At 42.2% G+C, this 26,829-nt stretch overlaps 1 protein-coding gene across 1 annotated transcript; it reads right to left on the bottom strand.

Annotated features, from left to right (window-relative positions):
- Positions 1–1,280: 1,280 nt before the first annotated feature.
- Positions 1,281–20,558, bottom strand: LOC129848375 (integrin beta-7-like). Its single transcript, XM_055915656.1, has 15 exons — positions 20,357–20,558; positions 19,345–19,424; positions 7,758–7,953; positions 7,084–7,254; positions 6,706–6,947; positions 6,371–6,526; positions 6,128–6,223; positions 5,505–5,594; positions 4,860–5,006; positions 4,531–4,721; positions 3,884–4,110; positions 3,563–3,770; positions 2,817–3,010; positions 2,367–2,527; positions 1,281–2,044 (listed from the first exon to the last, which is right to left on the bottom strand). Exons 1-15 carry the CDS (start codon positions 20,418–20,420, stop codon positions 1,976–1,978), a joined length of 2,292 nt encoding a protein of 763 aa, XP_055771631.1. The 5' UTR covers positions 20,421–20,558; the 3' UTR covers positions 1,281–1,975.
- Positions 20,559–26,829: the final 6,271 nt, after the last annotated feature.

The following is a 26,829-nucleotide window of genomic DNA, read 5'->3' as shown; positions in this document are numbered from 1 at the left end:
TCCAAAAGGACACCCAGTGTCACGACTTCTGCCGAAGTCGATGCCTCTCCTTGTTCGGGCGGTGCTTGGCGGTCGACATCGCCGATCCATTTTTAATTTTCCATTTGTCTTGTCTTGTTTTCCCACACACCTGGTTCTCATTAACCTCATTATGTGTTGTGTATTGTCTGTTTCCCCCCATGTCTTTGTGTGGTATTCTGTTTCATGTTATGTGCACATTAGTCTGTTGCGCTGGGTTATGTGAACCCGTATTGTTATTTCGTGTTCACTTTGCTGTGTGCTTTAAATTCGCCTAAATAAAAGGCTCCGTTGGCTACCCAACATCTGCTCTCCTGCACCTGACTCCCTTACAGCCATTTACGCATACCTGACACCCAGATATTTGTATTCCTCTACAATTTCTATATTCTGACCTCTGATTGATGTTGCAGAGGTAGGTGTTGTACGCTTCCTGAAGTCTATGCACATCTCTTTCGTCTTGTTGGTATTGAGGACCAAGTGTGATTCCTCACACAACTCTACAAAGTCATCTAGGACCGGGCCATGATGTTCCTCGTCATCATGCAACAGGCTGATCAAGGCAGTGTCATCAGCGAACTTAACAAGGTGTCTGTCAGTATGGGAACTAGTACAACTATTAGTGTACAAGATGTACAGAAGTGGGGACAAAACACATCCCTGAGGAGAGCCTGTGTTGGTATTGCGAGTATCCGACACGTGGGGACCTATTTTGACTCGCTGTGAGCGTTGGCTCAGGAAGTCCAACCAGCCCCCCATCTAAGGTGAAGTCCCGAATGAGTCTCTGTGCCAGAATGTAAGGCTGGATTGTGTTGAAGGCAGAAGAAAAGTCAACAAACTAAACCCTGACGTGGGATTTGGCACCCTCTAGATGTCTTTAGACCATGTTAAGGAGGGTACGAATGGCATCATCAACTCCTCTGCTAGGCTGATAGGCAAACTGAAATGGGTCGAGAAGCTTCTGGGTGACACTGAGAATATGACTTTCACAATTTTCTCAAGGCATTTTATTACTAAGGATGTCAAGGCGACAGGGCGGTAGTCATTCAGCACAGAGGGATTAGATGCTTTAGGAATGGGTATAATTATTGAGTTTTTCCACAATCCTGGCACGTGTTGCTGGTCGAGTGAGGATTGGAAAATGTCTGGTAAAACACCAGCCAATTGTCCAGCACAGTGCTTTAACACTTTTTTCTCATAGACGATGTGGAGTCTGACGAGAGACTAATCTTAGTTAAATAATAATTTTGACATCCGTCTGGTTCATGTTTTTTCCTCTTTTATTGCCTGCTCATTACACTACAAATTACTTTATTAATTGATATTATTAAAAACGGTACTATATCATTTCAATCACACAGTGCTCACATAGGCCTACTTAATTAATACACTGTACAGAAAATCATTTGAAATATAATTCAGCTGATAATAATTTGAAAATAATTCATTAAGAAAAACGGAATATGATGCAACACAAACTATATGCACAGACTAAAAAGGAATGACCCTTCACAAGACTTAATAATTCATACCAACTTCAGAACATTTTAACAATCAAATGTTTAAATAAACAGACAAATGCAGAGGAGAAGGAGGACATAAGGAGATGGGGGACTTCATCATGAGAAAAAGACTGAAAGTTGAGAGAGAGTGGAGTGGTCTCACTACTACTTCTGTACAACAAGAGGAAGCAATCAAACTGAGGAGAACCAATAAGTGAGTATGGGAATAAACGTGCTGCAAATCATATCTGAAATACGTATTGGCCTTGAAATACAGGGAAAGAGAATGTAATGTTCTCATGACAAAGTCTTTGATCCTGTTAGCAACAGACGGTTCTTGCGGTTCCCTGAAGTTATGATCGGCATACAGTATGGTCTGGCTTTCACTTATTACAGTAGATCACAGGTTTTCTGGAAGTGAAGTGTTTGTTGGCTTTAGAGTCTAATGGTTTGGATCAGTCCTCTTGAATGTGCATGGGGTTCATAACCACGGTCGTGGCATCCTGGAACAAGGGATTTTTTGTCTGAAACACAAAAGAACCAAACAAGAGAGAAGTTTAGTACAGAGGGAGCATCATGTTATCTACAATCAATTTCAACACCTAACCTTATAAATCTTGCGTTAAAGACTCATTAAGTTGATCATTTTCTTTAAAATCAATACAAAACAACCATAAGAAGACCAAACACATTCACACAAATAATGATGAAATTCATATAAAAAACTATGAAACAGAATAATAGAAAGTTATTTGGTTATGACAAGCAACCAGTTATTGCAGGGACATTTAGCCTATCTCACGTCATGGTGATTCATTGTCATGTGTGTGCTGATCTTTCTCTCACATCTTGCCAGACTTCGGCCTCCTTTGCTTTGAGGAAGCTGTCATACTCTCTCCGGTAGTGGAGCTCTAGCATAAGCCTGCTGATGAGGATCACTGCGATGCCAATGAAGATGATGCTGGACACAGAGCTGCCAATGATCACGTAAGTCTTGTCAATAGAGCCTGCCAGGAATGTGGAGAGGAAGCGTTTGTAGTAGAACATGTGACCTGACTGGGCCCCAGCTTCAAATATTGAACAAACTTTTCGTCTAATGTTAACAACATTTGATCAAACAACTATAGCAGTATAGGGCAGAACAAATACGTCATAGGAATAGTCTTTTTTAGTTGAGCCTAAACGCTAGTAATATTATAAATTGCTTCAATGAGCAGTGAGATCCGAAGAAGTGAAAACATTAGGACATAAAATGAAAATAAAGGATGACGATTAGAGATAAATTGAAGGTCTCACGAGGCAGATCTGCGTAGAAGATCAGGATGTTGCCATCGGGCAACAGCTCCACTTTGTAGGAGATGGTGTCTTTACTGCAGGGGAACTCCTGGGGTCCCTTCATCCAAGTAAGCTTGACTGAGCCACAGAGTTGGCTGCAGTTACTCTTTAGGCTGCTACTCTTCTTTTTCTCCAATTCACATGTCACACAGTCCCTGAACATAAAGACAGGTTAACAGACATACTGAAGGTACACACACACACGTTTTGCTGTTCTATCCTCGTGGGGACCTAAAATTAATTTATATTTAAAATAATGTTTTCCCTAACCCCTAACCCCCAACCCGAAACCTAACCCTAACCCTAACCCTTACCATAACCATAACCTTGACCTTAAACCCCAAACCTAACCTTAACCCGTAACCCTAACCCAAATCCTAAACCTAACTCCTAACCCTTACCCTAACCCTAATTCTAACCCAAACCCTAATTCTAACCCTAACCCTAACCCCTGATCTTAAAATAGCCTTTGTCCTCACGTGGATGTGGGAAATATCCCCACGAGGGAGAATTTTCCTTGTTTTACTATCCTTGTGGGGACTTTGGGGATTTTAGGTCCCCACAAGGATAGAAGAACCAACCCCCCACACACACTGCATTATTGTAGCAAAAGTAAACTGTTGCTGTACGGTCACTATTTAAGACCTAAGCTTTGTCAACCTGGAAGCTCAATCCAAACTCACTTTAAGTTATTGTCTTGTACTCACAGGAATTTTGGGCATGCGTTGGCAATCTTTGAGCAGTTTATGCCAAAAAAGTGTTTGTTGCACTGGCACTGGTTACACTGGCATGTTCCCTGGCCATTGCACAGCTTCCCAACAGTCCTGCACTGGTCGGTGAGTTTGGAACAGTCACATGCAGAGCCTGTGTAGTTGTCATTACACTTACATGTTCCACAGTCACACTGCCCATTACCTGCAGAAGACATTACACGGCTGAAAAATGGGCTGCAATAAAATACAACTGAGGAACACATTCTTCAGCCAATCAAAATGCATGGCAGGAACTAACTGTTTGAGTTTACTCACCACCGCAGAGCATGTTGTTGTGGCGGGCACAGCTGTTGTCATCACATTGGCAAAAATTGCCGCGGTGGATGCCCTGACACGTACACATGCCACACTCACAGCTCCCATGCCCGCTGCACAGCTGCGAGGAGTTGTCTTGGCGACATGTTGCGGCCATAGAGTCGGCAGAGGTCATGTCCTTAGGCCGCTCACACTCACACCTCTGACCCAGGTGACCCTCATCACAGCTAAAGGGCATAGTATTTTACAAAAACTATGAAAAGCCAAGGAAAAACAACAAAAAAACAGGGGAAATTCTGATACTTATAGCCTATTTTGGGCCAGGAGTTGTTTCTGGTCAGGTTACGTGATCAGGGAAGACTCCTATTCCTACTCATCAGTATCGAAACAACACTTTAATCAGTTTCTCTGTATTCACTTTCTCTGTATTCACTTTCTCTGGAGAACAATTGGGTTGAATCCCCTGAAGTTTTGATAACATACAGTATATCTTTGATACATTTCTTTGACTACAGAAACTAGTTTACTGCTCTGTGGTAACAGTCAGACTGCAGCTGTTTCCCTTACTCTGTGCAGTTTGTAAGCACAGTTCTCTATCTCACCAAACAGGAGGTGCTGTGAGTTCTAGTCAGAATTTTAAGACTTGCCTGCAGATGCCGCAGGTGAGCGTTCCAATTTTATTGCAGTGTGAGGACTGCTCTTCTCTGTCTTGGCAGTCACAGTCACACAGGGTTTCCACAGAGACCTTCAGAGTCTCGCTGATGCCCTGCAGTTTTAGGGAAAACGTCTGCTTCTCCTTCAGACATGTTGAGATGTTCAGGCTTATCGTGAAGTTGACCTGGGAGCAAGGGAGGGGATAATACACAACAAATTGTTCTATAAGTCCAAGTTACATGACTAAATCCTTTGAAGACATGAGCTTTGATGTTCTTATTCACATTATGATCTCTTCCCCCGCCCCTGCTTTGTGCCAGACCTGCTGGTTGAGCTTGATGTTCATGCACTCGCCCCTCCTCTGCCACGGGGTGTTGTCCCCTTTTTCAGGGGTGCAGTGGGATCTGTATGTCACGTCCAGACCTGAGGGAGCTTCATGATGCTCCAGTAAGATGGTGGAGGACAGGTTCTGTGAATAGATATGCATTACTAGATAGAACAGCTGATGATGTTACATGTACGTCTATGTGTCTAATAAATGGCATTTCATTGCAAAGCCACTTTTGATTGTAAGTAATGCATTTGCAAAAGTAATATATATTTCTCTAATTTTAACATACTCCTATCTAGAGAAATGTAAGTCTATCATGTATGAAACCTTTGAAGTCCCCACTAGGAAGATTTAGACATAATTTGCCACAGCCTATTTTTAGACCTGTGAGAGCACAGCACACACTATATACATCAGTAGGTAACCATGATGCCATGGTTTCCAATGAAAATACGTATGAGAGCTAGTTCTACCCTTTTAGTCTGCAGTGTGACTCATGAGCATAACCACAGACATGCTTTTATTTCCAGCTTCAGCATCTCTGTTTCAAATAAAGCTGTCCTCTTTTTCGGTCATTGCAGCCATTCGCCATTTTGCAGTAGCTTGTTAACTGTATTCTAAGCTTGAGATACTCACACTGTAGGCCTCTGAGATGAGCAGGACCACGTTGCTGGAGTCGTTCTTCAGGACTCCCACCACTGACTGAGGGATTAGTTTACTCAATGCCTAGAGAAGTGTGTGTGTGTGTGTGTGTGTGTGTGTGTGTGTGTGTGTGTGTGTGTGTGTGTGTGTGTGTGTGTGTGTGTGTGTGTGTGTGTGTGTGTGTGTGTGTGTGTGTGTGTGTGTGTTTAGGTAAAAGAAACAAAAATATCTTCTTAGCAAACAGAAGTTTCTCAAGCAATAATTTTGCTGGGACTGTGGAAGTGGTCTTAGTGGGGAATGGAAAAATTAAAACTAGCTGTTATTGGCAGAAAGGTTTGGAACTCTCTTTCTTATTGGTCTATTAACTCATGTCACCAGGCAGGCCAAAACTTCATCCCACCAAAACAGCCTGAAATTTCAGATGGTCTTTAAAACAGCTCTTACACTAAAAGGGTATTATTATCATTTTCACAATTTCACAGTATTATTCCAACCCCATAGGGTGGACATATATAGAAAACACAGAGAAATCATGTTTTTGACTGCATTGGGCCTTTAAACATTTTGTGACATTTTGTAATCTGCTCTTACAAACAACCTCTCCTGTCAGTTCTGACCTTGTAGGCAGCAACACTGTCCTCGGTGACAGCAAAGATGAGCTGGATGTTATTGGTTGCCAGGACCCTGGCAAGCTGGCCAACCGACGGGTAGTCCTGAGACACATACAGGAAGTGGAGTAAATAACCACAGAAAGATGTTGTAGTACACCAGTTCTCCTGCAATAAATGTTAGCCTCTATCACTGAAACAAACTCACGTCTTCTAAGTGTTGATTACCCTTCTCCTCTCTTGATAACTCACATATTTAGTGCCATCGTAGAAGCCAGTGTCATTGAGATGGCACATGCCGTCATGAGGCTCGAATATACCAGCCAGCCTGCCATCCCCGGCAATGTGGAAGGTGTCATCTGACGTGTAGACCAGGATCCGGGTGACATTGTTCCAACCAATCACACTCTGGAAGGAAAAAGAGAGACACAGAGTGACAGAGATGGTGTGAGGCAAGTAAGAGAGGGAGAGTAAAGAGAGAGAGAAAGAAGGAAAAACCCATAGAAAAAGAAATAAGGATGTTCTAGACATCCTTGCCTCCAATCTATAAAGTGGAGGGGACTGTGTTTAGTTATGTATGACACTACCTGGCAGACAGCTGCCTGCATGATTGCGTCAAAGCCTGCCTCGGGGGAGTCCAGGTTTCCAGAGATGATCTGGTCGCTGACCCTGGTCTTGAACTTGTCCACGTCTTCTGTGAGTCTCAGAACATTTTGGAAGCTGAAGGCAGGTTGACAGATGTTCAGGCGGTTGGGACAGGGGTTATTCTTCTTGGCTTTCACCTGGCTGACGTATGGCAGAGCCACCTTGTCTACAAATGAGCCGAAGCCTGACAGCGGAGAGAGGAGAGGGATAGAGATGGACAGGATGAGGAGAGGTGGCACAGTCGGATGACTACACACAGTTGATTGAAATCCTGACATGAAATCCTATCTTCTGCATAAGTCTGTCTCCTCAGCACTCACCTATGCGGACCTTCTGGGTGACTTTTTTCAGCGTAGAGAGGATGTCCTGGCCTAGGTTCTTGATGGTGTCCAGGTCGTCCTTCATGGAGAAGGACAGGTCCATCAGGTAGTACAGGTCTATGGGGTAGCCCTCGGCTCTCTTGAATGACACATTGAAGGTCTGAGGGACTCCTGAAACAAACGGGTCAGCTAGAACAGTTATCAACTGCAAATACATGCATCACTACAATACTTTACATGACGTCGTTACTTCTATTACTTTGCACGGCTTCAAAAATAATCTATAAAGCACCACCACAAATGTCAGATTTCAGACCAGTCCCTGTTTGAATTTCAGATTTCAGACCAGTCCCTGTTTGAATTTCAGATTTCAAACCTGTCCCTATTTGTATTTCAGATTTCAGACCTGTTCCTGTTTGAATTTCAGATTTCAGACCTGTCCCTGTTTGTATTTCAGATTTCAGACCTTTCCCTGTTTGAATTTCAGATTTCAGACCTGTGCCTGTTTGTATTTCAGATTTCAGACCTGTCCCTGTTTGAATTTCAGATTTCAGACCTGTCCCTGTTTGTATTTCAGATTTCAGACCTGTCCCTGTTTGAATTTCAGATTTCAGACCTGTCCCTGTTTGTATTCTGAGAAATACTTCCTTTTAGGAAGAGTATATAACTCTCACCAACTCTGAGTTTGAAGAGGAGGTTTTGTGGCTTAAGCTGGACCACATTGCCTGGGTTGCTGCTGAGATCATTATTCTTCAGAAAGACTGGATCTAATCGGGGGTTGATGATGTCCATCTGCTCACAACGCCTGGTCCTCAGAGACTCAGCAGTGTCACACCTCCGCTCACTGGACTCTCCAGACTTCAGGAAGTCCTGTCAGGAGGATGTGTATTATGGTCTTAGTTCAGTGTGTCGGACTAAGGATAGAGAAAATAAAACACTGACTCACACGTGGGGTGCGAGATTATCATGTGGGACTGCCTGCTGTCAATCCAACATGTTGATGTATATCTCTGTATAATTATTATCTTTAAAGATACATAGGACATGTCATTATTATAGATAGGACCTATAGATTAGACTGTTGCTTTGGGGAAGAGGGGTTTGGTTGCAGGGAGAAATGACAGAGTTAAAGTCAAAGCCAACAAAGATTTGAAGGTATCACTAATATCTTGACCAAAAAATATACCACCGAAATTAACAGGAAATGCATGTGGAAATAGAATAGAAAGACGGAAGTGAGTCTGACATCAGTAGCACGACTAGCTTAGGAAACCACAAAGCGCTGCAACAGCACAATACACCATTCAATTATCAACCCCAAACTGAGAGCAGGATAGAGAACACACACATGTTGTGTAAGACATGAGCACCCAAGCAAGACAGTGTGTTTACTGATTCTGATTAAGACAATCCACTGGGCACACACTGGTTGATTCAATGTTGTTTCCATTCATTTTAATGAAATTACGTTAAACAACGTGAAATAGATGATGAACTGACACCTGTGCCCAGTGGGATTTGACAGCTGACTTGAAATATTAACTTGAATCAATAAAACTGTTTTTAATTGTGAGCAAGAGCCTCACTGATAATTTTCAAAAATCTAAGCAACATAAGCGTGAGATAAAGTCTGTCATACTTTCTGATGTCAAATGAAGGATCAATGATAGTGATACATGATTGATGATTCGAGACCATGGGACTATAAGGTTCTGACTGCGCAAAGCATAGTTCTGAGATATTGAGCTTTGATATCCCAGATCTCAGAGGTTTTGGAGTGAATTCTTCTTTCATAACCCATTAAGGTCCTTACCTTAGGTACCAAAAGTACAGAGTATCAAAATCTTAAGACATTTGGACATACGTTTTTTTAAGCCGTGCAATCGCAGATAGAACCTTATGGCTCTTAAATGTGGGTTCAGGCATAAGGTTCTATCACAGAATGTTCAAATTATTTCAATTTCAATAGCTAAGTACAGACATTTAATGATTAAATAAAGAGAATACCCTTCCTTCTTTCTAAACACATCAAATATATTAATTCATGTTCATCACACATTTGTTAAAGCGATAGTTCTCTGAAATGAAAAATACACTATATCCTATGGATACCAAGCAATGTTGTTATAAATAAATAAATAAATAAAAATAATAATAAATAATAAATAAAACTGTGAAGGACCTCGGCGTTACTCTTGACCCTGATCTCTCTTTTGACGAACATATCAAGACTGTTTCAAGGACAGCTTTTTTCCATCTACATAACATTGCAAAAATCAGAAATTTTCTGTCCAAAAATGATGCAGAAAAATTAATCCATGCATTTGTTACTTCTAGGTTAGACTACTGCAATGCTCTACTTTCCGGCTACCCGGATAAAGCACTAAATAAACTTCAGTTAGTGCTAAATACGGCTGCTAGAATCCTGACTAGAACCAAGAAATTTGATCATATTACTCCAGTGCTAGCTTCCCTACACTGGCTTCCCGTTAAGGCAAGGGCTGATTTCAAGGTTTTACTGTTAACCTATAAAGCGTTACATGGGCTTGCTCCTATCGATCTTTCCGAGTTGGTCCTGCCGTACATACCTACACGTACGCTACGGTCACAAGACGCAGGCCTCCTAATTGTCCCTAAAATTTCTAAGCAAACAGCTGGAGGCAGGGCTTTCTCCTATAGATCTCCATTTTTATGGAACAGTCTGCCTACCCATGTGAGAGACGCAGACTCGGTCTCAACCTTTAAGTCTTTACTGAAGACTTATCTCTTCAGTAGGTCATATGATTGAGTGTAGTCTGGCCCAGGAGTGTGAAGGTGAACGGAAAGGCTCTGGAGCAACGAACCGCCCTTGCTGTCTCTCCAGGGCCGGTTCCCCTCTCTCCACTGGGATTCTCTGCCTCTAACCCTGTTACTGGGGCTGAGTCACTGGCTTGCTGGTGCTCTTTCATGCCGTCCCTAGGAGGGGTGCGTCACTTGAGTGGGTTGAGTTACTGACGTGAACTTCCTGTCTGGGTTGGCGCCCCCCCTTGGTTGTGCTGTGGTGGAGACCTTTGTGGGCTATACTCGGCCTTGTCTCAGGATTGTAAGTTGGTGGTTGAGGATATCCCTCTAGTGGTGTGGGGGCTGTGCTTTGGCAGAGTGGGTGGGGTTATATCCTTCCTGTTTGGCCCTGTCCGGGGGTTTCTTCGGATGGGGCCACAGTGTCTCCTGACCGCTCCTGTCTCAGCCTCCAGTATTTATGCTGCAGTAGTTTATGTGTCGGGGGGCTAGGGTCAGTTGGTTATACCTGGAGTACTTCTCCTGTCTTATCCAGTGTCCTGTGTGAATTTAAGTATGCTCTCTCTAATTCTCTCGTTCTCTCTTTCTCTCTGAGAACCTGAGCCCTAGGACCATACGTCAGGACTACCGGGCATGCTGACACCTTGCTGTCCCCAGTCCGCCCGGCCTTGCTGCTATTCCAGTTTCAACTGTTTCTGCCTGCGGTTACGAAACCCCCACCTGTCCCAGACCTGCTGTTTTCAACTCTTAATGATCGGCTATGAAAAGCCAACTGAGATTTATTCCTGATTATTATTTGACCATGCTTGTCATTTATGAACATTTTGAAAATCTTGGCTCTCTCTAATTTTCTCCTTCTCTCTTTCTTTCTCTCGGAGGACCTGAGCCCTAGGACCATACGTCGGGACTACCGGCCGTGGTGACTCCTTGCTGCCCTCAGTCCGCCTGGCCTTGCTGCTATTCCAGTTTCAACTCTTCTGCCTGCGGTTATGGAACCCCTACCTGTCCCAGACCTGCTGTTTTCAACTCTTAATGATCGGCTATGAAAAGCCAACTGAGATTTATTCCTGATTATTATTTGACCATGCTTGTCATTTATGAACATTTTGAAAATCTTGGCTCTCTCTAATTTTCTCCTTCTCTCTTTCTTTCTCTCGGAGGACCTGGGCCCTAGGACCATGCGTCGGGACTGCCGCCCGTGGTGACTCCTTGCTGTCCCCAGTCCGCCTGGCCTTGCTGCTATTCCAGTTTCAGCTGTTCTGCCTGCGGTTATGGAACCGCCACCTGTCCCAGACCTGTTGTTTTTCAACTCTTAATGATCAGCTATGAAAAGCCAACTGAAAATTATTCATGATTATTATTTGACCATGCTTGTCACTTATGAACATTTTTGAACATCTTGGCATAGTTCTGTTATAATCTCCTCCCGGCACAGCCAGAAGAGGACTGGCCACCCCTCATAGCCTGGTTCCTCTCTAGGTTTCTTCCTAGGTTTTGGCCTTTCTAGGGAGTTTTTCCTAGCCACCGTGCTTCTACACCTGCATTCTAGCTGTTTGGGGTTTTAGGCTGGGTTTCTGTACAGCACTTCGAGATATTATCTGATGTACGAAGGGCTATATAAAATAAAATTGATTGATTGATTGATTGTTAAAGCTTAGTTCTGGATGAGTAAACTGACATCATTTTTCTGGTCTATGACACCCAAAGTCAGTAAACTACTTGATAGCTATCAATAAAATGTGGCAAGTTTGGAATTTTTGTGAAATACCCCTTCCATGGAGGTTTTCATGTTGGTATACAGTACTCAGACCCCTTCCCTTATCCACATTTTGATACGTTACAGCCTTATTCTAAAATTGATTAATTACCTTTTTCCCCCTCATTAATCTACACACAATAACCCATACTGAAAAAGTGGAAACAGGTTTTTAGATATGTTTACTAATTTATTAAAAATAAAAACAGAAATACCTTATTTACACAAGTATTCAGACCCTTTGCTATGAGACTAGAAATTGAGCTCAGGTGCATCCTGTTTCCATTGATCATGCTTGAGCTGTTTCTACAACTTGATTAGAGTCCACCTTTTGTAAATTAAATTGACTGGACATGATTTGGAAAGGCACACAGCTGTCTATATAAGGTCCCACAGTTGACACTGCATGTCAGAGAAAAAACCAAGCTATGAGGTAGAAGGAATTGTCCATAGAGCTCTGAGACAGGATTGTGTCGAGGCACAGATCTGGGGAAGGGTACCAAACCTTTTCTGCAGCATTGAAGGTCCCCAAGACCACAGCGGCCTCCTTCATTCTTAAATGGAAGAAGATTGGAACCACCAAAACTCTTCCTAGAGCTGGACGCCCGGCCAAACTGAGCAATTGGGGGAGAAGGGCATTGGTCAGGGAGGTGACCAAGAACCCGATGGTCACCCTGACAGAGTTCCAGAGTTCCTCTGTGGAGATGGGAGAACATTCCAGAAGGACAACCATCTCTGCAGCACCCCACCTATCAGGCCTTTATGGTAGAGTGGCCAGACGGAGCCACTCCAGTAAAAGACGAATGACAGCCCACTTGGAGTTTGTCAAAAGGCACCTATAGGACTCTCAGACCATGATAAACAAGACTCTCTGGTCTGATGAAACCAAGACTGAACACTTTGGCCTGAATGCCAAGCGTCACGTCTGGAGGAAACCTGGCACCATTCCTGCAGTGAAGCAAGGTGGTGGCAGCATCATGTTGTGGGGATGTTTTTCAGCGGCAGGGACTGGGAGACTAATCAGGATCGAGGGAAAGACGAATGGAGCAAAGTACAGAAAGCTGTGCACCGATGCTCCCCATCCAACCCAATAGAGCTTGAGAGGGTCTGCAGAGAAGAATGGGAGAAAAGGGTCTGAATATTTATGTAAATGTGATATTTTTTTATTTTTTATTTTTATACCGTACATTTGCAGAAATGTCTAAAAAACTGTTTTTTGCTTTGACATTATAGGGCATTGTGTGTAGATTGATGAGGGAAACAAATAATTTAATCAATTTTAGAATAAGGCGGTAACGTAACAAAATGTGGAAAAAGTCAAGGGGTCTGAATACTTTCCAAATGCACTGTATGTACACTGAACCAAAATATAAATCCAACATGCAACAATTTCAAGGATTTTACAGTGTTACAGTTCATATAAGGAAATCAGTCGATTGAAATCAGTTCATCAGGCCTTAATCTACAGATTTCACATGACTTGGAATACAGATATGCATCTGTTGGTCACAGATACCTCCATGCCCCTACTAAAAAGTAGGGGCATGAATCAGAAAATAAGTCAGTATCTGGTGTGACAACCATTTGCCTCATGCAGCGCGACACATTTCCTTCCCATAGAGTTGATCAGGCTGTTGATTGTGGTCTGTGGAATGTACGGTTTCAATGGCTGTGCGAAGTTGCTGGATATTGGCGGGAACTGGAACATGCTGTCGTACATGTCGATCCAGAGCATTCCAAACATGCTCAATGGGGGACATGTCTGGTAAGTATGCAGGCTATGGAAGAACTGGGACATTTTCAGCTTCCAAGTATTGTGATATGGAGCTGTGCATTATCATGCTGAAACATGAGGTGATGGCGGCGGATGAATGGCGCGACAATGGGCCTCAGGATTTCATCATGGTATCTCTGTTCATTCAAATTGCCATTGATAAAATGCAATTGTGTTGGTTTTCCGTAGCCTATGCCTAACCACACCATAACCCCACCGCCACCATGGGGCACTCTGTTCACAATGTTGACATCAGCAAACCGCTCACCCACACGACTCTATACACGGGGTCTGCGGTTATAAGGCCGGTTGGATGTACTGATAAATTCTCTAAAATAACATTGAAGGTGGCTTATGGTAGAGAAATTAACATAAAATTATCTGGCAAGAGCTCTGGTGGATATTCCTGCAGTCAGAAATTGCACAATCCATCAAAATGTGAGACCTCGTGGCATTGTGTTGTGTGACAAAACTGCACATTTGAGTGTGAGCTTTTATTGTCCCCAGCACAAGGTGCACCTGTGTAATGATCATGCTATTTAATTAGCTTCTTGATATGCCACACCTGTCAGGTGGATGGACTATCTGGCAAAGAATAAATGCTCACTAATAGGGATGTAAACACATTTGTGCACCAATTATGAGATAAGAAATATTTTTATATATTTTTTTTTATATATTTTTTTTTGAGTATGGAAAATTTCTGGGATCTTTTATTTCAGCTCATGAAACACGGGACCAACACTTTAAGGCACCTGTATTTATTTGTGTATACCATAAAAAAAGCTTATGTTATGGCAATTCTTCTGAAAAAGTGGTGAAAAAAAATCAAAATTATTTAAAAAGAGGACCAGAACCCATGATATGTATAATCAAGGCCTTGAGACTATAACGCCTTGCAGACTATATCTGCTAAATGTCTAGTTTTGAGATTAGTATTTTTTAATTGGAAAAGTTGTTACAAATCTGTATAGAAGACGCAAAAGATATACCGTTTTCAACCGTTGGAACCATTTACTTAATCATTCATGTATATCTTTTTTTCATCCTTTTTACCTTTGTGCATTATACATTTTTGACTTCATCAATATCATCTGGAATCTGTTTAGAACACCCAGAATCTATTGCTTTGTTTTACCATTCATCAACTGGAATCTGTGTGACAAACCTGGACCTTTTGTGAGTAATAAATGACATTTTAATTGCAACTAGAACAATAACTCTCTTAAGTCTTTAAATGGGGAAAACGTGTTGGAACCAGTCTTTTTAAAAGCAGCTATAGCAGACCTGGGTTCAAATCAATTATACATTGAAGCCACCGTGCAGCCATCTTGGTACTCTTCCTCCATTGTAATTCTTTTGGGGGAAGTTATAGAAATGCATTTATTAATCTCTACATTAGTTAATGACACCTTTATTCTATTACAGACACCGTAATGCATACTTTTAAATTATATTATCTAATCATAAAAAAAAATATATACAGTGGCAAGAAAAAGTATGTGAACCCTTTGGAAATACCTGGATTTCTGCATTAATTGGTCATCAAATTTGATCTGATCTTCATCTATGTCACAACAATAGACAAACACAGTCTCCTTCATCTAATAACACACAAACAATAATACATTTCATGTCTTTATTGAACACACCGTGTAAACATTCACAGTGCAGGGTGGAAAAAGTATGTGAACCCTTTAGTAACTGGTTGACCCTCCTTTGGCAGCAATAACCTCAAATAAACATTTTCTGTAGTTGCAGATCAGACCTGCACAACGGTCAAAAGGAATGTTGGACCATTCCTCTTTACAAAACTGTTTCAGTTCAGCAATATTCTTGGGATGTCTGGTGGGAACTGCTCTCTTGAGGTCATGTCACAGCACCTTAATTGGGTTCAGGTCAGGACTCTGACTGGGCCACTCCAGAAGGTGTATTTTCTTCTGTTGAAGCCATTCTGTAATTGATTTACTTCTGTGTTTTGGGTCGTTGTCCTGTTGCATCACCCAACTTCTGTTGAGCTTCAATTGGCGGACAGATAGAATTAGCATTCTCCTGCAAAACGTCTTGATAAACTTGGGAATTCATTTTTCCGTCGATGATAGCAAGCTGTCCAGGCCCTGAGGCAGCAAAGCAGCCCCAAACCATGATGCTCCCTCCACCATACTTTACAGTTGGGATGAGATTTTTTATGTTGGTGTGCTGTGCCTTTTTTTCTCCACACAGTGTTGCGTGTTCCTTCCAAATCAACTCAACTATAGTTTCATCTGTCCACATAATATGTTGCCAGTAGCACTGTGGAACAGCCAGGTGCACTTTTGCAAACTTCAGATGTTCAGGAATGGTTTTATTGGTGTCCTCCCATGAACACCATTCTTGTTGAGTGTTTTACGTATCGTAGACTTGTCAACAGAGATGTTAGCATGTTCCAGAGATTTCTGTAAGTTTTTAGCTGACACTCTAGGATTGTTCTTAACCTCATTGAACATTATGCATTGTGCTCTTACAGTCATCTTTGCAGGACGTCCACCCCTAGGGAGAGTAGCAACAGTGCTGAACTTTCTCCATTTATAGACAATTTGTCTTACCGTGGACTGATGAACATCAAGGCTTTTAGAGATACTTTTGTAACCCTTTCCTGCTGTATGCAAGTCAACAATTCTTAATCTTAGGTCTTCTGAGATCTCTTTTGTTTGAGGCATGGTTCACATCAGGCAATGATTCTTGTGAATAGCAAACTTTTGTGTGTGTTTTTTATAGGGCAAGGCAACTCTAACCAACATCTCCAATCTCGTCTCATTGATTGGACTCCAGGTTAGCTGACTCCTGACTCCAATTAGCTTTTGGAGAAGTCATTAGCCTAGGTGTTCACATACTTTTTCCAACCTACACTGTGAATGTTTAAATGATGTATTCAATATAGACAATAAAAATACAATAATTTGTGTGTTATTAGTTTAAGCACACTACGTTTGTCTATTGTTGTGACTTCGATGAAGATCAGATCAAATTTGATGACCAATTTATGCAGAAATCCAGGTAATTCCAAAGGGTTCACATACTTTTTCTTGCCGCTGTATGTATATAAAAACACTGAGAATGTTCAAATACACAACCCACAACAAGTACTTTTATTTGAGTATTTGGAATGATTATGTGTAAAAAACAAATAGTCTACCAAATTGTAATTGAGAGTATTTTCAAATACTTATTTCAAATTCTATTTTCAAAAACCTGGGTTAAATGCATGGGAGTGTATTTGAGTCAGTGTATTTGAGTATTTTCAAAAACTTTCCAAGTGTATTTCCAAATACATTATAATATTCAACTACTTGTTTTTTCAAATAAAAAATATTTGAATATTTACTTCAAAAGGTATGTGAAAGTAATTGAGATATTTGAAATAGTATTTGAACCCAGGTCTGGTCTATAGAAGTGGCCTTTTGGTATCTTAGAACCTAGCCACTACACTTTGTTTAATGAGTAGTGCTATGGTGAAGAACCTATGCAGTGCCATACGTCTGTAATTTGACACTAGTATAAATGGTTGAGGATCTAGAAACAAAAGATATTCTAACAGTTATAGCCAGGGGTTGGAGCCGGTTCAGGGAACAGAAAGAAAACCTGAAAATTATGACATTTTTGTAGGAATAGAATAAGAAATGAAAACAAAAGTGATATATACTGTTCTGGATCAGAAAAGTAATTTTACGTTCCGGTCATTTTTTTATAGTCCCACAAAATATGCAACAAATTGCCTACACAAAGACCTCACTGTCACTCATAAACTTATTCCAGTGTCTGCCTGCCAGCTGAAAATCGTTGCCAGTGCGTGTGTGTGTAGGCTACCTGTCCCTCCCCTCCCTCCGAGGGCATAGTCTACTGTAACTACTGACATTACAGGTGTGATTCAGAAATTAGGTAGAGAGATTTTTAATTAGAGAACGATAGATTATATTTTCAATGCTAGTTAAGGATACTATAGTTTTCACATTTCACAATGGATTTATTAACTACAAAAAGCTAAGACGTGTTTTTATTTTAATTATGGTACCGCACTGCACACACAAGCTTGTTAGCTAGCTAGCTTGTTAGTTAGCTAGCTTGTTCGTTAGCTAGCTAGCTTGTTAGAGAGGGAAAAAAAGAGAAATAGAAACTCTTTGTCTTCCTCTTCCTCGTCGCCCACCTCGCATACGCACTCGTCCTCTCACATTGTTTCTTCTATCCATTCTCAGACTTTTTCCTTCCCACCCTCAACAACCTGTTTGCTCTCTGAACTGTCTTATATTGGTTGTGTCGCATCATTTGAAACAGGTTAAATCCATTTTGAGTGGTTGTGTTCAATCAATGACATGTGTTCTCTATTTGTATTTGATTGTTGCCACTTGTGTTTACCAGTATGGATGACATGTGCATTAGAGTGCAGAATGTGTTTTGAGAATGAGAATGTGTTTAGAGTTTTGCTGAAAAGTCTAAGTGAGATCTGCAGATTGTGTTTTACCATGTGAAATGGTTTAAGGTATTGACAACAGACTGCATAATTAGCTAAATGAGTCCAGGCAACTGAGAACTGAGCCAATGGGATTTAGTGTTTTAGCAATTGAGAAAAACTGTAAAAAATTACACAATGTAAACGTGACAATATTTTCATGTTGCACACCTTTTAGTTGTCTTATTAAATGCTTTCAATATGTGTACATGCATTTCTAAAATGTATGGTTGGTTTGAGGTTTTTAAGTAATTGAAATGTGGAGCTATTGACATTTTAAAATTATATTGTGTAATTTACTGATGGTTCCTAACTAGCCCCATAGAGAAATCGAATGTCAAACCAAATTGACCGTGTGCATTATGATCTGGTCGCATGCAGCTGCGCTCTGGATTGATGATTACTTGGGTGCTGCCAGCTGTGGGCAGGCTTGAAAACCCAGAAAACTGTTACAATACCCTTCATTCCATGACATACACATTTTTCCTAATTATCACCAAATCTCTATTTTGGACCAGAATGATACTATTTACACTTTGTAGTACATGTTGACACTAAAATAAATGTTTGTGACTCATATCGATGCCACATAGACTGTTTTCAAAACAAGAAGTTGCTTATTACGTTTAGTTGCTCTTAAAGCATGGGAAAACGCCAGTGCCAGCCAAATACACGTTTGGGATGGAGACTTAGCCACAGGAAGTGGGGGTGCTGAGGGTGCTGCACCCCCTTAAAAATCGGAATAAATGTATTTAAATATCTATAATTTGATTTGAGGATTTTTTTTTTTTTTTACAAAAGTAGTGCACTGAGCCTTTACTATACCTGTATTAGCTCAGGTATAGTAAAGGGGCCGTAAAGTTTGAATCGGCCCCTTTGTGACCAAAGGCTGTCACCCAGCCAGTCAGACAAGCTGCAATATTTAATCTGCGGTCTGTAGCTTGTGTTAATCAATGCCTGACCCATTTCAGACACCAACCAACTTCCTTCCCAGAACATCTGCAGCGTGTTTATGTGAGAGAGAGAGAGAGAGAGAGAGAGAGAGAGAGAGAGAGAGAGAGAGAGAGAGAGAGAGAGAGAGAGAGAGAGAGAGAGAGAGAGAGAGAGAGAGAGAGAGAGAGAGAGAGAGAGAGAGAGAGACAGAGCGAGCATATCTTTAATGAAGCCCGTAGATTTTTTTCCTCTCTGTATTGTTGGGAAGAACCCGTAAGTAAGCATTTCACTGTTAGTCTACACCTGTTGTTTACGACGCATGTGACAAATAATTGTATTTGATCCTATTGTTGTAAGTAGCTCCTACAGTGTGAATGGCCTAATTCCGTCGTCCCACGTGTTGTCCACAGAGAAGCCAACTCACAAAGCAATCAAGTCCAAAGTATAGCAAAACTCAAGGATAAAACATGCAACAGTTTGAAACAAAGAAATGAGGCAGCAGCAGCAAGCCAGATGATGCATGATAAAGCTGACCTTGTGTTTGCACCAGGCACATCCAGGGCTCCTCAGGCAAGCTGAACATGAGGGCTGGGACACACATCCTTGGGGGACCCCTGACACATCAAACACAACAGTGACATTAGTAATGATCCCTGACTCTCTCAGGCACAAATTCACAGCAGAGGTCTATGAGGGTCTGCTACAAGGACGAAATTGTGGCGTACATATTAGGGGGGCGGGGGGGGGGGGGGGGGGGGGGGGGGGGTGAACAGTAGACGGTGGATCCAGGTGGTACCCCCTCCGGATTTTTTTTTTTACATTTTAAAACACATTTCCTGCAGTTCTGTTATGCCTCTCTTGAGGGGTATGTTGAGGTGGATGTAGAGGGGGATTTTGAAAGTATAAATGGAAGTATAAGTGGAAGGCCCCCCCCCCAATTTTTTTTGTTACCATTCCACTAATTCCGCTCCAGTCATTACCACAAGCCCGTTCACCCCAATTAGTGCCACCAACCTCCTGTGTTTCTTAACAATCTCTACAGCTTCCGTCCAAAAACCAATCCTGTGAAATGACGTCAACACATACTGGAGGAGTTACTGGCTAGCTACAAGTGGCTATCTTAGCTAACGAACTAGCTATGTTGGTTGTGGCGCACATGACCAGAAAGACACATTGATGAACCACCAAAGGCCCAACCCATTTCTGTTTGAAAATTGGACTGTTTTTGTGCCCAAAGTCGACCGTTAAAGCAAGGGCCTGTTCCCCGTGGCAATTTCGCCTTTGGTTTGCTAAATTAATATAGGGGAAATATTGCTCTCATAACGGACCTGCCATTACCCATGTCTGCCTTGTGCCAGGTACCAGTACCAGGGTTGGGGTCAATGCTTGTCAATTCCAGAAGTGAATTCTTACTCAACGATTTCAAAATCACCATTGGAAATAAATTACACTTTCTAATTATTGAATAAGAATTTCAAGTCAATTCCTCTATTAAAATGAGATACGCCCAACCCTGACTAGTAGTTGTAGATGGGAATGCACTTACCTTGAATTTGGTTCTGTCCCACACAGTACAAGAGAAAGGTCCCTAATATAAAGATCCCAACCATTGCCTGAGGATATAAACGGAGTGAGCGATAGACAGAGTGAATGAGGGTCTTCTTCTAGAAAGAGAAAGTCAAGAGAGCGTCGTGAGAAGACAGGGAGCAGGAGGCGAGCACAGAACACAGCAGACAGGCCACTTCCCCTTGAGTTCTCACACGTTGTCAACCACACGCCCCACAATGTTCATTGCCTCATGTTTTCTAATTCGATCCTCTTGAAAACGAGAAAAATAATCACTAACTAATTTTGAGCCACTGGTTTGAAACCAGAGGCTTTCTCCCGTCTCCTTAATGTGAGAAATGAAACTCAAAGCTAAACCAAACCTTATTTCTAATTCAGAAATGTTCCCTGGAGCTTCTAATATTGTTATGATCTCAATAAGTAATTGTAGTGATTTGAATATCACTCTTACGCTTACAAACTCTTGCTTTCTCATCCATAGCTACTGTACACCCAACGTTCATCCAGCTACTGTACACCCAACGTTCATCCAGCTACTGTACACCCAACGTTCATCCAGCTACTGTACACCCAACGTTCATCCAGCTACTGTACATACATTACACATACATTTCAAGGCCTGCTTAGAACTTGTCTTTAGGGCATCATAGCCTCACATCTACGGGCTTCATTAAAGATATGCTCTCTCTCGCTCTCTCGCTCTCTCTCTCTCTCTCTCTCTCTCTCTCTCTCTCTCTCTCTCTCTCTCTCTCTCTCTCTCTCTCTCTCTCTCTCTCTCACACATAAACACGCTGCAGATGTTCTGGGAAGGAAGTTGGCTGGTGTCTGAAATGGGTCAGGCGTTGATTAACACAAGCTACAGACCGCAGATCAAATATTGCAGCATGTCTGACTGGCTGGGTGACAGCCTTTGGTCACAACGGGGCCGATTCAGACTTTACGGCCCTTTTGTGACCTTAGGAAATGTGCGCCTGAACGTCCCTCCAACTGACAATTACTGAAAAAAATCTGTAAAATGTTTTGCCCAAGCTACAGAAGGCTATATCGGTCCGCTAATACAGGTATAGTAAAGGCTCAGTGCACTACTTTTGTAAAAAAAAAAAAAAATCCTCAAATAAAATTATAGATATTTAAATACATTTATTCCGATTTTTAAGGGGGTGCAGCACCCTCAGCACCCCCACTTCCCGTGGCTAAGTCTCCATCCCAAACGTGTATTTGGCTGGCACTGGCGTTTTCACATGCTTTAAGAGCAACTGAACGTAATAAGCAACTTCTTGTTTTGAAAACAGTCTATGTGGCATCGATATGAGTCACAAACATTTATTTTAGTGTCAACATGTACTACAAAGTGTAAATAGTATCATTTTGGTCATAAAGTCAGTCTGGTCCAAAACAGAGATTTGGTGATAATTAGGAAAAATGTGTATGTCATGGAATGAAGGGTATTGTAACAGTTTTCTGGGTTTTCAAGCCTGCCCACAGCTTGCAGCACCCAAGTAATCATCAATCCAGAGCGCAGCTGCATGCGACCAGATCATAATGCCCACGGTCAATTTGGTTTGACATTCGATTTCTCTATGGGGCTAGTTAGGAACCATCAGTAAATTACACAATATAATTTTAAAATGTCAATAGCTCCACATTTCAATTACTTAAAAACCTCATACCAACCATACATTTTAGAAATGCATGTACACATATTGAAAGCATTTAATGAGACAACTAAAAGGTGTGCAACATGAAAATATTGTCACGTTTACATTGTGTAATTTTTTACAGTTTTTCTCAATTGCTAAAACACTAAAACCCATTGGCTCAGTTCTCAGTTGCCTGGACTCATTTAGCTAATTATGCAGTCTGTTGTCAATACCTTAAACCATTTCACATGGTTAAACACAATTTGCAGACATCACTTAGACCTTTCAGCAAAACTCTAAACACATTCTCATTCTCAAAACACATTCTGCACTCTAATGCACATCTCATCCATACTGGTAAACACAAGTGGCAACAATCAAATACAAATAGAGAACACATGTCATTGATTGAACACAACCACTCAAAATGGATTTAACCTGTTTCAAATGATGCGACACAACCAATATAAGACAGTTCAGAGAGCAAACAGGTTGTTGAGGGTGGGAAGGAGAAAGTCTGAGAATGGATAGAAGAAACAATGTGAGAGGACGAGTGCGTATGCGAGGAAGAGGAAGACAAAGAGTGGGAATATCTGATGAAATTCGAGCAACAGTTATAGACCATGTTCTTGTCCATGGACTGACAATGAGGGAAGCAGGACTTAGAGTGCAACCCAATTTGAGCTGATTTTCTGTGTCCACCATAGTAAGGACATTCATAGAAGAGAACAGGTACAGTATACTACTGTATTTTTGTAATTGCAAATTTACTGTACTACACTATATGCAGATGTTTCAATAGACATTTGTAAAGTTAATCACTATGTATTGTACTGCATGAATATGTTTTGTAACTGCACAACTACTTTTTGTAGAATTGCAAGGCTGCCACATGCAGGTGGAAGCACAGCTATATTCACTCGGGAGCAAGAGGCCGTTATAGTTGGCATGGTCCTTCAAGATAATGCAATACGCCTCAGAGAAATCCAGGAACGAGTGATACAAGACAACACACACTTCCAGGGAATCGACAGTGTGAGCATTTCACATTTGACCGTGTCCTCCATCGTAACAGGATGCGAATGAAACAAGTATACAGAGTACCTTTTGAGCGCAACTCACCAAGGGTGAAAGAACTGCGAGCTCAGTATGTGCAAGTAAGTGTACATTCAGAAACATTTACTGTAATCCAGATTGTCTACAGTACTAACACATACTATGTGAATGACATTACTCTTCAGTACATACAATGTATGTGAATCAGAAGCCTAATTGTACTCTACAGTATAGCACTGTCTCTGTACTACTTAAACAATCCTACATACAGTATATTGTATTTCTACACAGACAATATTTGACTTGGAATCCTTGGACAGACCCCATGAGTTCATCTTTGTCGATGAAGCAGGCTTCAATCTAACAAAGAGGAGAAGGAGAGACCGAAACATGATTGGACAGCGGGCCATTGTTGAAGTCCCTGGTCAATGAGGTGGCAATGTCACAATCTGTGCTGCTATCAGCCACCATGGTGTTCTACATCACCATGTTATACTCGGGCCATATAACACCTAGCACCTTCTTAGATTTATTGGCAATCTAAGAGATATTTTATTTGAGCAGCAGGTTCAAGAGCAGCAGGGTCAAGAGCTAAATGAGAATCCCATTCCCACCTATGTGATAGTGTGGGACAATGTCAGTTTCCACTGAGCTGCTCAGGTAAGGGAATGGTTTAACATCAATGGGCAGTTTATGAACTTGTACCTCCCTCCATACTCGCCTTTCCTGAATCCGATTGAGGAGTTTTTCTCCTCTTGGAGATGGAAAGTGTATGATAGACAACCCTACACCAGAGTAAATCTGCTGCAAGCCATGGATTTAGCCTGTGGTGATATAGGTGAGGAATCATGTCAGGGCTGGATACGGCACACAAGAGGCTTCTTCCCCCGTTGCCTCTGGAGGGACAATATTGCTTGTGATGTCGACAAAGTGCTCTGGCCTGACCCAGCCCAAAGACAAGAAGAAGTGCTCTGGCCTGACCCAGCCCAAAGACAAGAAGAAGTGCTCTGGCCTGACCCAGCCCAGAGACAAGAAGAAGTGCTCTGGCCTGACCCAGCCCAAAGACAAGAAGAAGTGCTCTGGCCCGACCCAACCCAAAGACAAGAAGAAGTGCTCTGGCCTGACCCAGCCCAAAGACAAGAAGAAGTGCTCTGGCCCGACCCAGCCCAAAGACAAGAAGAAGTGCTCTGGCTTGACCCAGCCCAAAGACAAGAAGAAGTGCTCTGGCCCGACCCAGCCCAAAGACAAGAAGAAGTGCTCTGGCCTGACCCAGCCCAAAGACAAGAAGAAGTGCTCTGGCCCGACCCAGCCCAAAGACAAGAAGAAGTGCTCTGGCCTGACCCAGCCCAAAGACAAGAAGAAGTGCTCTGGCCCGACCCAGCCCAAAGACAAGAAGAAGTGCTCTGGCCTGACCCAGCCCAAAGACAAGAAGAAGTGCTCTGGCCTGACCCAACCCAAAGACAGGAAGAAGTGCTCTGGCCTGACCCAGCCCAAAGACAAGAAGAAGTGCTCTGGCCCGACCCAGCCCAAAGACAAGAAGAAGTGCTCTGGCAGACAAGAAGAAGTGCTCTGGCCTGACCCAACCCAAAGACAAGAAGAAGTGCTCTGGCCCGACCCAGCCCAAAGACAAGAAGAAGTGCTCTGGCCTGACCCAACCCAAAGACAGGAAGAAGTGCTCTGGCCTGACCCAGCCCAAAGACAAGAAGAAGTGCTCTGGCCCGACCCAGCCCAAAGACAAGAAGAAGTGCTCTGGCCTGACCCAGCCCAAAGACAAGAAGAAGTGCTCTGGCCTGACCCAGCCCAAAGACAAGATGAAGTGCTCTGGCCCGACCCAGCCCAAAGACAAGATGAAGTGCTCTGGCCCGACCCAGCCCAAAGACAAGATGAAGTGCTCTGGCCTGACCCAGCCCAAAGACAAGATGAAGTGCTCTGGCCCGACCCAGCCCAAAGACAAGAAGAAGTGCTCTGGCCTGACCCAACCCAAAGACAGGAAGAAGTGCTCTGGCCTGACCCAGCCCAAAGACAAGAAGAAGTGCTCTGGCCCGACCCAGCCCAAAGACAAGAAGAAGTGCTCTGGCCTGACCCAGCCCAAAGACAAGAAGAAGTGCTCTGGCCTGACCCAGCCCAAAGACAAGATGAAGTGCTCTGGCCCGACCCAGCCCAAAGACAAGATGAAGTGCTCTGGCCCGACCCAGCCCAAAGACAAGATGAAGTGCTCTGGCCTGACCCAGCCCAAAGACAAGATGAAGTGCTCTGGCCTGACCCAGCCCAAAGACAAGAAGAAGTGCTCTGGCCTGACCCAGCCCAAAGACAAGATGAAGTGCTCTGGCCTGACCCAACCCAAAGACAGGAAGAAGCACATTGATCACATGTTTACTCCTTTGATTTGTGTCCCTTTTAGTGTTGTATACTGTAGTACAGTGCATTGTAGGCTGTATACTGTACAATGGACAAATTGTATGGCCCTGAACATTGAGCTTTCCATTTATTAACAGTACTGACTGCTCAATAGATTTTGACTGGTTGCAGGTTCATATCAACAAAGAACAATAATTACAGTATCACAGAGACAAAGGACACGTTTGTGAGATGCGGGGTACAGTACTGTAAAAATAGGGGTACAAGGAGGAAGAACAAAAAACAAAATTGCAAAGAGCAAAGCAGAGTAGTAATTTCTGATCAATTTTGAGCTACTATGATAGAACATATTTTTGTTCATCAAAAGACAATGATGGAAAAATATGAATATTTTTTTAGATAAAAAATGTACTTCTCCCTGAGAATTGTATGTTTTGAACAATTTGTTTTCAATTTTTCGGTGTATTGTTTACCGACTGCTTGAGAGTGTATATCATTTTGATCACTTTGTTTATGATTTGAGAGCAGTGTTTGATTTTGAACACAGGTAAAACTGTTTTGAGGCGAATGTTTCCTTTTGCGAGAGGAGTCAGAGGTTATGTAAATAGTGCTTGAAGATGAGGTTTTGTGTTTAATGTTTTCAGGAAATGGAGCAAGGTTTCAGAAATTGTGTTTTAGCAATTGAGAAACTGTAACTAGCCCCACACATAGGCTTATCCAAAGTCAAACCAATTTTTCCACAGTCTCACACCAACCAGCTGAAGCTAATTGGCAAAAGAAGTTGGCTAGCTTGCTAGTCTAGGCTACTTCCAGACACAAAACCTGGTTAGACTGTAACTGTGTACTATTTTGGCAGAGTGAAAGTACAAACACTTCCCACATTCAAACACACACAAGAGACACCCACACCAAAGCACGCCTCCAAAACCCAAATCATTCTCAGTTGCATTTCGTAATGAGGAGAATTGAAACTGAGGCTAAATCAGGAAGTTCAGCCCCCCTTTAAATTCAAGGTCAGAATATGCATATGGGAGACTGGGGTATGTTTAGCCACCCTTGTTTCTTGCAAACCATACACAAAATGTATAATTTGACCAAATATTTAGGAAGAGGTCATAATTTCATGGAGTCTGAAGAGTGGTAAGGAAGTTAGGCCTGAGTAAAATAATCTATTGTGTTAGAGGTTTCATGATGCTTGTATCTAAACCAAAGTAGATAATTTTAACAGCTGGTGTCTCTATAAGCTTCAATGTCCTAAACCTAGCATGAAAGTGCATCCTTGTAGCTGTGTGGGCTAATATAGTCAAAATGTTTGCCTTGGGGTAAGTTAAGCAAATTTAAATGTTTTCTTCCCAGGCGTAATGCAAATCATTATGATAAAGTCTTTAAAAAAGTAGTG

This window comes from Salvelinus fontinalis, chromosome 3 (assembly GCF_029448725.1).
Source record: "Salvelinus fontinalis isolate EN_2023a chromosome 3, ASM2944872v1, whole genome shotgun sequence".
NCBI lineage: Eukaryota > Metazoa > Chordata > Actinopteri > Salmoniformes > Salmonidae > Salvelinus > Salvelinus fontinalis.
The sequence above is the reverse complement of the archived record's forward strand: the minus strand, read 5'-3'. Positions and strand labels throughout refer to the sequence as shown.